Here is a 13,751-nt window from a genome sequence, read left to right on the forward strand (position 1 = left end):
CTTATATTGTAAGCCACCCCAAGTCATTTTTTGGAAATGCTTGGGATATAAATAAATAATTTGAAAGATTCCCTCAACTGCTTGATTACCCACTAGGAGATTATGGGGGTTAAGCGGATGTATGGGGAGGGCATTATGCTGAATGAACTCATTACATAATCATTTTTGAACTGCATTGATGCTTTAGCCAGGATTACAGAGTATGGTCAGTGCTACTTCTTCCCTTTGCACAGTGAGAAAGAAACAGGGTTTTGGTCATTTTGTAGTAGCATCCCTGATGGCAAGTGGTAGAAGTCACCAGGGCAGTGACTTGAAGTAAGGAGAGTTTCCCCCCTTGCTGGACAGAGCTCAGATCTTTAGTCCCCGATCTTTTAAATTGAGCCTCACCAAAATCAACTTGAAATTCTGAAGGCTGGGTCATGGTTATTTACTAAAGTTTTGTTTCCACTCATGTGGGATTTATTTATTTTTATTTTTTATTTTTTTCATGTGGGATTTAAAGAGAGTAGCCATTTGACTTATGATCACTATTCTTCTTTTAACTTCATTGAACAATCCCCTGGGACCAGACTTAGAAATCGTACCCCTTCCCCAGAGCTGGGGTTATGGAAATACAAATGATTTCATGTTTAGTGGGTCTTAAGGAATGCAAGATTGGAAAACCCACGACCCAGTCGTGACCCATCCCATCCTTCTCCTGTCACCTCAAACTCACATCTGTCCTTCCCTTTGTTATTATCTCTCGGGAGATTCATTGCCTCACAAAAAATAGTGTTAAATTTAATCTTTTATTCAGCAGCCTTTTGCTTGTATCTCCTTTTCTGTCCTGGAGCCTCACAGATTACAAGATTCTAGTGGGCCCATGGATGTCACATGTGGGATCCCACTAGATTGGTGCACAGCTGACAGGACTTCCTTCTCTCAATGGTGCGAGCATGTGGCTTTCTTTCCAAATGGGAACCGCATTCATGGAGAGCCTTCAGCTTTTAGAAGACAAGTACCAAGGGGGAGCAAAGGGTTTTGTGGACTTCCCCACCTCTTCTCCTTACCCCATTCTACTTTCAGCTTGGACAGTGTGCACAATTGACTCTTCCTGTGTCTGCACAAGTACTGGTGGCGAACATGAACTCTGAATATGATTTCAGACATTCCCACCTGACCTTGTTTCCCAAGTGAGGGACTGAGCTTGGGGAGCTGAGGTGCTTTTTAGACTCAGAAGAGTGGGGGAATCCCATGACTTCACAAACAGATGCCTGGCCTAGGAGTTAGGACTGAGTCTAGACTTGAAGTAGGAGTGTGATATTAGGAGAACTAGTTCCTCTCCAGCTCTGTTTCCTCATCTGTACCATGAGGGAGTCGGACTGAATGAACTCTGTCTTCCAAATGGTCTCTTGCTGCAAATTTCTGAGGTCACATGGGCAGGGGGCAGCAGCCCAAAAGGCTAGAAAGTGTGAATCTTCTCCTTACCATCTGCAGAAGGCACCTGGTTGCACCATCTGGTGAGCTGGCACAGGTAAGGATGAGGAGAAGGTGTTCAAACCACATTCTCCAGCAGTGCCTTTTGGATCGTGGTGACCACTGCAAGATCTAACAGCACACATTCCTCTATCAACTCTGGCCAATGCCAGCCTGTCTCTTTTGCCTTCATCACTGCCCTGAGCCTAAAGAAAGAACTTGAAAGGAATGAAGAGCATGTCTCCTGGAACCAAGGCATGAACCTTCAGCCAGATGGGGGCACATAGGATTGCTGCCCAAATCCCAGAAGCCTTCCATGATCCTGGCTTTCCTGTGCGGCTTATTTTAAGCAGACCCCTGTCTTGGGTTGGAAAGGTTTCTCAGGCAGACTGAAGTGATCTAACAGGTAAATCTTACTACTTAGCACAGTGTGTACATCTATTTGTCAAAACCAATCAGCATTAGGGAACTCGGAGTGACACCTGCAGGGCTCCCTTGCACTAGATGTCTAGCATTAGCAATTAGTTCATTGTGTCTCAGGCATGGACAGAGGCTCTTTGGCTTTTTGCAAAGCACCCCCTTGACAAAAACTACCAACCGCCAGTGTGATTAAAAGCATGAGCTGAAAATAAGGCCAATCAGGCTGGAGCTCTCCGTTCCACTTTGTTTCAGGAAATGCCAAATATAAAAGGTGAGCTCTGTTCCCAGAGGGCTGAGAGTGAATCTGATAACTGGCTCTTCTGTTAAAACTGGCTAGGAATTGGAATGCAGCCAGCTTGCCCTTTCCCATCTGGGCAGCAGGCGAGACAAGCCTGGGGAAAGAATGGCCACTAATTCAAAGACATTCACAAGTTGGGTTCCTTGCAGCTCTGCCTCTGCTGACCCAGACACGCATGACCACAGGGTTCAGGCTGGCTCCTAGAGTTCTCTTCTACTTTGATGGTTAGGGATTGACACAACCCAGGGGGCATGCACCAGGGAGAGAGGTGAAACCCTGGCCCGGTTTGATGCGCCTTGGATCTGTATTTGCTGCATTTCCCTCACCACTCCTTAGTCTGTCTCTGGGCTCCTGAATCCTGATCCATATAGTATCCCTCTCACCCAGTAGCAATATCCCTGTGGAACCGTGCCTTTGAAAGTGTGATGACTATAGCAGCCACTTCAGAGAGTTACTTTTCTCCTAAAGCTGACCCATGATTTCATAATTGTATATCCCAGATGGGCACCACCTGTTGTTACACCTTCCCCCTTCTCCCCTCCCTGGTCTGTTTCCTGAATCTGACTATGGTTAGCACACACCCGGGGTTTAAAATGCACTCTCTGAGCTGGCTTAGAATATAGTGCATTAGCTAGCCTCTTTTCAGGAACATTTATTGGGTACTCATATGTGTATGGCATTTTAAACTGAAGTTAAATAATGCAGGCCATGTACTTTAGAAGCTTATAACTTCCAACTGATCACAGTTGACGAGTTAGTTTCTTAGTAAGGAAAAATATATAAGATTTTAGCCCTAAAAGGACATTAGAAGTCACTTAATCCAACCCCTTTTTTGCAGATGGCAAAATGAAAGCAGGGCAACCTGAGCAGGTCGCTTGCACAACTCCTCAGTGGCAGAGCTAGTCCTTCATCATCCACTTTGACCAGGTCCGCATGGTGCACTTTTTCGTAGCATGTAATCTAGGTTGCCTCTTTTGCCTTTGAAACAAAGGTAGAAGATCTTAGTTTGATCACCTAGCATGGGGAAGCCACAGAAGACCTTGGAAGTTTAAGAAGAGAAAGAGAGAAAAAGAATAGATAACTCTGCAGAGAGCTCAGGGAGGGCAGTTGGGAGTCCAGAGAAGAGCAGATTTCCATAAGAAGTGGTTAGGACCAAGATTGTAAACATCAGAGTGGAAGGAAGCAGTTAGAGCATGGTATTATGTTGTTGCAGTCTCCATTTGAAGAGTGATGTGGAAATAGGCCCCAAATGTAAAGACCATTAAATTATTGCTAAGCCCTTAACTAAGGCATAGAGTTTTTTTCTTTTTCTTTTTCTTTTTTCTTTTTTTTAAGGGATAGAGTTTTAATAGAGGCTCTGTCTTCAAACTTGTGCATGATTAAAAATACATGAGATTGGTGTATACGGAGGACTTCAACAGTACAGGCAAACAATCGAGTAGTGGCATAGTGACCTGCGCATAGCCAGTGGAGCACTGTTACAGAGCTCTAGGGATTTAATGTGAAGTTTTAGATGCCCGCACTGCAATATATAAAGGCATCTGTTAGTAATGACAAAAGGCTGACCCCAGAGCATTTCCCTGAGGTAAAAAGAAAAAAGCTGAATTAGAGTGGGAGGTGGATAGTCAGGAGGAGAGGGGGTGGAATTTGAGTTCTTGCTCTTCTGGCTGGGAAGATGCTTTACTGTCTACATAATCGACTTCGTACTACACTGGGGCTCGATTAGAGAGGGCCCATCCTGCTCAGCTCCACTCCGTTTTGATCCCGTAGTCAGCTGCAGAGTTATAGATGAAGTGACAAGGATGGTATCTTGATTGTATCCAGCTGCCTGGAGTAAGTCAAGGGCAGAGAGGCCCCGCGTGAGGAACAGCGCTCACTCACGGCTCCAAAGGAATCTGAAATCCAGGACACCTCGGATGCTTTTCGAACAGCGGAGTTTAGCATTCTGTGACCCAGCACCACCCAATTAAGTCCCTGTGGAGAGAAGTCTGATAAATGGCTTCAGCTAATAGGAAGAAGATTGAAATCCTAACAGCATTTGGCCCAAAACTGAGCTGATGTTATTATGGTTCTTGCAAACAGGGGCAGAGTGTATGGATTGGAGGGCTTTGTTGCCTCAGAATAGCTATGGATTGGAGGAGAATGCAGCTTCCGTCCATCAGGGGTGTGACCCATGGATGCCTCTCTATCCGACCCCCCTCCAGCCCTCCCCCCAACTAGCCCACCTCAGTGGGTCGTGTGTAGTTATTTGTGCCTGGACCCTTGCAGAACCTCTTTAATTCCATGGAGGGGAAGCCAAGAGTGGGTACCAGTGTGACTGGACCAGGCAGGTGCCCGGTGCCAACAGAAGGAAACTGGCAGTGCATCTGATGGCGTGTGCCCAGGCCCCCAAACCAAACAGAAGCCCTGGCTCACATGCTATGTTGTTGCTCTGGGCTCTGTAAAACCGTAATAGTATCATATTATTTTAATCTACTGAAATCCAAACCCAGAGTAGGAACACAGCAGCAGCCTCACACATCTGAGGAAATGTTCGACATGGCTTCGTTTGTCTGCAGCTTTTATGATGGTGGCTGTGGCTGATTAACTCTGTTGGGTACAACATGGTGTTAATGAGGCCAAGGCTGTGGGTTTGAGAGATCTGTTAGGTGAACCGGTGTCACACAAAGGAAACTCCAGACCATGCTCAAGACCCGGGTCAGATATCCCGTAAAGGCATGTGGATGATCACAGGAGGACTGGGGAGGACGGTGTAATGACAGCGAATATCGCTTCCCTGCTTCTGGAAAAGCAGTTTAAAACATGTGCTTCAGTGATGGTGAATTATTACTGTGATCTTCACGCGCAAGGAGATCACATTATTATTAATGGTAACCGTTGATCAGTACTGTCGTTGACTTCCTTTCTGAATTAAGGAGAACACTAGCTCTGCCTGCGAGGGAAAGAGAAAGGCTCTTCGGGCCCTTCTTTATTGTCCACTTTTTTGCCTCCTGAGATCTTGCGTTCCACGTGTGCCTATGGAACACTGTCCTGTGTGGGCACTGCTTTTTGTGCTTGGGAAACCACAGTGAATAAGACAAAGCCTCTGTCTTCATGGAGATAAAATTCTGTGGGAGGAAAATACGTAATAAATAAGGAAACAATAAATAACTGAAACAATTTCAAGAGATTGGAAGTTTGGTGGAGGAAAGGACAGGGAGGAGATGTGATGAATAATGGCTGGGAGGGAGACAGTGTTTACCTTGGGTGGGAAAGTCTGAAAAGGCCTCTTTGAAAGGAGGTGACATTTAGGCAGAGACCTGACTGATGGGCAAGGGCTGGCTTTCTGAAGTGCTGGGACAACATTCCAGTCAAAGAAATAGATGAAGAGGTCATGATTCCAGAACAGCAAGGCCACCAAAAAGTGGGAGAATGTGGTGTGAGAGGAGAGGCTGGACATTGGCTGGGCCCTTTAGGGGGTGTTAAGGAGTTTGGCTATTATTCTTGGTCAGCGGGAATCCATTTTTTTGTTTTGTTTCAGGGGTGGAACAATTCTTGACGATTTTGGAGGGTGTTGGGTTGAAGTATGTCCTCCTAAACAGTTATGTTGAAATCCTAACCCTTAAGAAACCTGATTTGGAAATAGGATCTCTTTAGAAGTAATGGAGTTAAAATGAGGTCATTAGGGTAGGCCTTAATCCACTTTGGCTGATATCCTTATAAAAAGAAATTTGGACACACACATACACACTGAGGGAGGAAGGCTGTATGAAGACAAAGGTTAGGAGAGATGCATCTAATGCACCTACACGCCAAGGAGTGCCCAAAATTGACAGCCAGCCATAGAAGCTAGAAAGCAGCAAGGAAGGATGGTTCCCCTATAGGTGTCAGAGGGAGCAGGGCCCTGCCAACACCTTGATTTCAGACTTCTAGATTTCTGTTGTTTTAAGCCATGTGGTATGGTAACTTTGTTACAGTATCCCTAGCAAACTACAAAAGGGGCAGGAGGTGCTGGCACACGGCTCTGCCCTTGGGAAAGCAATGATGCACCCTCCGTGGACTCAGTGATATGTGGGTGTTGGGGAAGCATCTGTCTGCTGTAGCATATGACCATATGACATATATATATATATATGTCTATATACGGGTAAATATATAATGAAAATAAATATATAATGAAGATACACACACACATACACACACACACACACACACACACACACACACAAACACACAGCCTGTTGGTTGAGATACCCTCAACTAGATCTTTTTCACTTTACCAGAGGGTTCCCCGGTAAACTTGAAAGTTGGGGCACCTGGGTGGCTCAGTCAATTAAGGATCTGACTCTTGATTTTAGCTCAGGTTATGATCTCAGAGTTGAGATTGAGCCCCACATCTGGCTCTGTGCAGAGTCTGCTTGTCCCTCTCCCTCTGCTCTTCCCCCTGCTTGTATGCTCATTCTCCCTCTTTGTCTTTGAAATAAACAAAGACATAAGATCTTTAATAAAAAAAAAGTGCAAAAAGTGCTCAGAACACTTACATTAACCTAAAGTGGGGCAAAATCATCTAACACAAAGCCTATTTTATAATATTAAAGTATTGAGTAGCCCATGTAATTTATTTTAATACCGAAAGGGAAAAACAGAATAGTTGTCAGTTGTCTGAGTACAGGATGATCTTAAGTGTACTGATTATTGACTGTCGGCAATTGTGTGGCGGACAAGCTGCAGCTTGCTGCCACTGCCCGGTGCATAAGAGAGTATCATACTACATATTGCTGGCCCAGGAAGAGATAAAAAATTTGAAGTAGGTTTCTACTGAATGGATATTACTTTTTTACCATCGTGAAGTCGAAAAATCATAAGTTGAACTATTGCCAGTTAGGGACCATCTGTATTCTAATATTCTTTTAGGAATAGTCCTGTTAGAGATATTGTGGAAATAATGGTTTGGGAGGGTGAGAGTGGAGGCAAGGACAGGCGTTAGAGGCCTATTAACAACAATCTAGGTGAGAGATGATGGTGGGTTGAGCTCAAGAGTGGGCTGGGAGAGTTGGTGAGAGGTGGTCAGAAGTAGAGCCAGCAGAACTTGCTGATGGATGGGGTGTGGGGAAGAAAGAAGTAGAGGAATAAAGACTGACTAGTGGCTTTTGGGCTGGGGCGGTCTGGGTAGACGATTTACTGAGATGGAGAGGATTAAGAGAATGGCATATCTGGGGATAGGGGCTCAGGAGTATGCATGCACTGGACATGTTAAGTTTGAGATGCCTATTGTTTATCCAGTTGAAGATATTGAGTAGTTGGTTATCTCAGGAACATTCTGGGCTAAACGAATTTAGAGATCAGTAGATTATAGAAGGTGTTAAAAATGATTGAAACTAGCTGAAATGATTCAACTTGTTTAAAGAAGAGACCAGGGCACAGGACTGGACCCTCAGGAGTTCTGTTGTTTAGGGGCCTGGTAAAGGATGAGGAATCGTGGTTGCTGAGAAGTGGCACCATGAACAGCTACTAAGTTGTCCATACTTCTTAATGGCATGAACTTCCTCTTTAAAGGTTAAACTAAATTATATAGAAATACACGAGGAAAGTATTGGGAGTACCCCATCCCCAGTATACCAGATTCTGTTTCACAAAACTGTATCTAAGAGCCTTTCCAAATATGGAAATCAAGTTTTTGTTTTCAGTATGTTATAGATTATAGAATCAGACACATTCTTTCTACATGCGGCTTCTAAAAGGTCATAAGGATGGCTGTGTTCTCTAGGGAATTAGAGTTTTAAAAAAGTTTTTTTAGAAACAGACTTTCTGGGGATCCCTGGGTGGCGCAACGGTTTAGCGCCTGCCTTTGGCCCAGGGCGCGATCCTGGAGACCCGGGATCGAATCCCACATCGGGCTGCCGATGCATGGAGCCTGCTTCTCCCTCTGCCTATGTCTCTGCCTCTCTTTCTCTCTCTTTCTCTGTGTGACTATCATAAATAAAATTAAAAAAAAAAAAAAAAAAGAAACAGACTTTCTAGGGCACCTGGATGGTGCAGTCAGTTAAGTGTCTGATTCTTGGTTTCAGCTCAGGTCATGATTTCAGGGTCATGGGATTGAGCCTCATGTCAGGCTATGCGCTGGGTGTGGTGTTCACTTAAGACTTTTTCTCCCTCTGCCCCTCTCCACTGCTTACTCGCTCACTCACTCATTCTCTCTCCCTAAATAAATAAATCTTTAGAAATAGAGACTAAGTTTTCACAATGGCCAAATTTAATGCAAATGTGGGCAGTCAAGGGGCACCCGGGTGGCTTAGTTGGTGGTTCAGTGTCTGCCTTCAGCTCAAGCATGATCCCATTGTCCTGGGATTGAGCCCCATATTGGGCTCCCTGCTTGGTGGGGAGTCTGCTTTTCCCTCTCCTTCTGCCCCTCTCCCCCCACTTGTGCACTTGTTCTCTCTCTCCCTCTCTCTAATAAATAACTAAAATCTTCAAAAAAACAAAAACAAAAACAACCGAGGACCGTCAAGTTGCAGGAGTCCATGTATTCTTCACATGTGCGTACATTATGAATGGAACCTGTTTCCATAATCATGTGTTGAGAGATTGCATACCTTGGCCCAGTTTAGTGAGCCGTTACTACATTACTTGAAATTTCCCAGCAATGGCAGGGGGATTTGGAGGAAATTAGAATCCACATCTGACTTTGAGTATTGACAGAGTAACTAGCCCCTGTTTAATGAAGTATCTTCAGAAGCCCATTTCAGCCTTAGCTGGTCAAGATCTGGCTCTGGGGAGTCTGTCTGTACCGTTTGGGTAACGTAGCACTGTGCCTGGTCACTGTCTGAACTGGGAAGTGATTGTGGATGTGTTTCTCCCCTCAGGTCTGGCGGGAGTTTCCTGACCGCTTAGTGGGTTACCCAGGTCGTCTGCACCTCTGGGACCATGAGATGAGTAAGTGGAAGTATGAATCTGAGTGGACCAACGAGGTATCCATGGTGCTCACGGGGGCAGCTTTTTATCACAAGGTAAGGTTGGGGGTGGGGCAGGCTGGGGCATGTGGGTCTGAAGTGACAAAACTGCATGCATGACACTTGTGCTGCATGGCCCAATTGAATTTCTGCCGAGTGTAGGAAAAAATGTCCTACTCAGAGAGCTTACAGAGGCCATGTTGTAGTGGGTGTCAACTATACTTCAGTTGAAGAAAGAAAGGCTATGTTGTGTGGTTTTTGTTACTTTTCTTACTATGCAAATAATGCACGCTCATAATAGAAAATAGGGAAAATTCATAACAAATTATATCTTATAAGAAAAGTCACACACATACAAAAAAGTCATTTGTAGTCCTATCACTTAGCGATAACCATTGTTATTGTGTAAACGTTTTCTCCAATTTGCCTTTGGAGAAAACTTACTTACTTACATATACTATTCTGTGTAAACATTCTCATTAGCCTGCTTTTTGCATGTATTATGAGTTCCTTTAACATCAACATTCCTTCATAACATAATTGCTATTATGGTATTCTACTAATATCCATAAATCATGTGTAACTATTCTTCTATCACTGGATATTTAGATTGTCTCAGGTTTTTTTTTGGCTATTTTAGATAATGCTTAATTTCTAATGCTTAGTGATCAATATCCATTTTCATAACTGTTTGTACTTGTGATCATTATGATAGATTTCTAGAAGTGGAATTATATCAAAGGGAATGAACATTTTGTAGAGGTTTTAAAATTATATATATGTCTGTTTTCTTCAGAATTGTTTGTGCCAATTTACATTCCCACCGACAAAATATAAAACTATGTTACTATAACCCGTCTTGCATGAAATATATAAAAAAGGAAAATCAAACTGAGCTGGTTTGATAATTGAAAAAGGATCTCTTTTCACTATGATTTGACCACGGTGGTTGAAATTCCTTTTGTATCTTTTGTATTTCCTCTCTTCTGAGAATCATCACTTCACATTTTTTACTTTTTTTATTAGGGAGAGGTTGAAATTGCTTTGGACTTTAGAATATTCAGTTTGATGGTAGAGTGCTCCTGGGATTGTATGGTTGAATTGACTATAATACCTTGTCCCTTGTCATCAGTTGTACAAGGTACTGATGTCAGGAGAACATCTGCTTCTCTCTCCGGCCCAGTGTAGTTAATTTAACAGAATTGTGTTATATTGATTGCATGTTGGTTTCTCAGCGCTGCTGTGTACTTTTCAGGGCTCTCAATCCAGAAATGGGTTTTGTTCTTAGCAATAATTGAATAAGTTTATAATTCTTGGGGTTTATGGTCATATACTGTGTACATTCCCCCTTGTCCATGAATTTCTGCACTATCTCATACATGTCGGTTATGGCAGCTTCAAAACTGCCTCATTTGGGGGCGCCTGGGTGGTTCAGTCATTTGAGCGTCTGACTCTTGATTTCAGCTCAGGTCATGATTTCAGAGTCCTGGGTTAAAGCCCCATGTTGGGCTTTGTGCTCAGCATGGATCCTGCTTGTTTCTCCCTTGCCCTCTCCCTCTGCCCCTTCCCCCTGCTTGTGCACACACACACCTACTCTCTCTCTCTCTAAAGTGAATAAATCTTAAAAAAAAATAATTGCCTCATTTTGTATTTTTTTTAAAAAGTGCACACTTTTGTAGTGTCAGTTTGCCATGAGTTTGTCTCTGTTTCTATTTGCAATCTGTGGACAGAAAGTAGAACATAAGATGGAGTACTGTGGCTCAAGGTGAAGAACTGAGTAGAGGTCAGTGTGTAGTGTGTCTCTGGCTGATATTTTATTTATCAAACATAGGATATATGAGCTTGAAGGGCCTGCATCCTATAAGGGCTTCACAACCTATCTCTCTTCTACAATAGGTGACGTTTCAAAGAATGACAGTATTAAAGATTCTTTGTCTTCTGTCCAAAAGCATTCTACTATTTCTTACAGCCTTGTGTAATCCTAGGAGAGAAGGCTTGTCCCCATGCCATGAGTAAGTTGCCCTTTGACTATCAACCATGGGACAGTGCTATTTGAATCTTTCCTCTTTTTGTCTCACCTGACAGTATTTTAATTATCTATATACCTACAAAATGCCGGGGGATATCAAGAACTGGGTGGATGCTCATATGAACTGTGAAGACATTGCCATGAATTTCCTGGTGGCTAACGTCACGGGGAAAGCTGTCATCAAGGTAAGACATCCTGGTCTGGCTCTGCCACTAACTTTGTGATCTTGGGCAAATTTCTGTTTCTCTGGGCCTGAGAAGTTCTGATAAGTATAATTGAAGCATTGGATTATATGAACTTTAAGCTCCCTTCCAGCTTTAAGATTTTATGATTGATGTAGTCACATTTTAACACTGAAGCTAGGCTTTGATAATGTAAACATGTTTTCTTTTTCTATATGGTTTCTTTAGTTATAGTTTTTAATCTCCAGTATCAGAGATAAAGGCTGTGATGGTCAATCTACAAATCATGTTTTAAAAATTTAATTATATTCTCAAAGCTGATTTGGAATCTAGATCTGTTAAAGAATGCAACTTACATCTTTCTTAAGGTAGCTGGTTTTTATTTTTTAAAGACACTGAAGAGGGGCACCTGGGTGGCTCAGTGGTTGAGTCTGATTTTGGCTCAGGTCGTGATCCCAGAATCCTGGGATCCAGTCCCACATCATGCTCCCCGCAAGGAGCCTGCTTCTCCCTTTGCCTATGTCTCTGCCTCTCTCTATGTCTCATGAATAAATAAAGTCTTAAAAAAAAGACATTGTGAAGATAAGTACATCTTTGTACAGTTATAACTGTAGTTTTTCTAAACATTGTTTTTAAATATCAATCACCAGTTTTTAAAAGCACCTTTTCCATAATGTGTTAAAAGCTGAGAGTACATGAGGATCACACAAGGGGGAATGCCTGGGTGGCTCAGTGGTTGAGCATCTGCCTTTGGCTCAGGGTATGATCCCGGAATCCTGGGATCCAGTCCCACATCGGGCTCCCCACAGGGAGCCTGCTTCTCCCTCTGCCTGTGTCTCTGCCTCTCTCTGTGTTTCTCATGAATAAATAAATAAAATCTTAAAAAAAAAAAAAAAGGATCACATGAGTATCTCTTTATCTGTAAATGGGTGTCTATTCCTGAAACATAGATTTTGCTCAAACCAGATCCCCAGAAACAAAGAGAGTTTACTTTTTTCTTTTTTTTTTTTTTTTTTTTATGAGTAGAATCATCCTAACCTTTTTTCCTTCTGGATTAGAATTCCATATAAAAATGGGCAGTGCTTCTAGGCCAGATTCTATATTGGAATCTTTGCATACTGGAAGCTTACATTGGAAGCGTGGTGTGGCATTCCCCACTGATTGTTCATGCTATGAACTGATGGGAGAAGCCCAATTAAACTGAAGTGACCGGGGAGAGAGGAAGAGTCCCTGTCTGAGCTCTGTAAACTTGGCCCAGGCCTCACCCTGCTGCAGCGCTCTAACTCAGTCAACAGTCACTGCAAGAGAAAGTAAAGCATGTAAACCACAAAACTAAGTTTTAAAGGAACCCCTCTTATCTCCAAAATTGCTTTTTGATGTGCTTCAAGATATTTTTAGCTGTGCTTGCTTACTCCGGACAGTCGTTGCGGCATCTGTATGCTTCTTAGCCTGGCCTTAGTTATCTAGCTTTCTCTCCTCACCCCCCACCTCTCTATTGTTTACTTAGCTTCACTAGGTTAGGATAACAGTCTCCCTGGGTTTGCTAAGAAAACCATTAGAAGTTTAAGGTTTGGGAGAACAAGAGGGAGAGTCAGGGAAAAGAATTCCAAGGGTGAGGGGGACCATTGGATTTTTTCCTGATCGAAGGGAATTGCAAAATAACCTGGCATCTTCAAGAGCATGGCGCTGTTCATAGCATTTGCCATTAGCTGGAAGAACGAAAAAGAGTGCCTGTTGGAACTAAGGTTACGGTGAAAGTTATGGGAAGCTGTATTTCATCGCCCTTATGGCTGCAAGAACAAATGGTGTTTATACAAGGACCTTGGCAGTGAGAAAACAGTCATTAAACAGGAATTAAGGAGCTTGTCATCACCACTTCTTTCCAGTTACAGAAGGCAAAAGCCCTCCAAGCCTTTTTTATTGGGCCCTTGTGAGTTGTGCTGTTGGCCAAGCCAGACAGAATTGAATGGAGGAATGGTGAGAGGTGTGTGTGTGTGTGTGTGTGTGTGCGTGTGCGCATGCGTGCACACACGCATGCGCATGCACACGTGTGGGAGGAGTAAGCAGCTCAGCTTACAGAGCAGATGCACCACTGTGCACAGTGGTGTCACAAACATGATTTTACTGTCCTTGGCACTAACAACCAGGTATATTTTTTTATTCCTCTGGCAGGTAACACCACGAAAAAAATTCAAGTGTCCTGAGTGCACAGCCATTGATGGGCTTTCACTTGACCAGACGCACATGGTGGAGAGGTGAGTGAGCCTCTAACCAGAAGTTTGCCCTAGCCTCTGATCCCCATTTCCTGCCTTGGTCCTGTTTATGGGACTTGTTGGAGATATAAGGACAGCAGCTGGTAGCCATAGTCACCTCCTTTTGCACTGTGGGAATTGGGTTAGTTCAAGCCCAGGTCACCCAAAGAATTAATTTGGAATGCT

The 13,751-nt window shown here is 43.4% G+C and overlaps 1 protein-coding gene across 2 annotated transcripts in view; it reads left to right on the plus strand.

Moving 5' to 3' along the window:
* The window catches only part of EXT2 (exostosin glycosyltransferase 2), a 155,369-nt gene that overhangs the window by 121,457 nt on the left and 20,161 nt on the right, over positions 1-13,751 (plus strand). For both annotated transcript variants that reach the window (XM_072790510.1, XM_072790511.1), the window contains exons 11-13: positions 9,016-9,159; positions 11,188-11,316; positions 13,486-13,568. In XM_072790510.1, coding sequence (XP_072646611.1) covers positions 9,016-9,159; positions 11,188-11,316; positions 13,486-13,568 — 356 coding nt within the window. The remainder of the gene's footprint in view (positions 1-9,015; positions 9,160-11,187; positions 11,317-13,485; positions 13,569-13,751) is intronic.

The sequence above is a fragment of the Canis lupus genome, chromosome 21 (assembly GCF_048164855.1).
Source record: "Canis lupus baileyi chromosome 21, mCanLup2.hap1, whole genome shotgun sequence".
NCBI classification, from domain to species: Eukaryota; Metazoa; Chordata; class Mammalia; order Carnivora; family Canidae; genus Canis; species Canis lupus.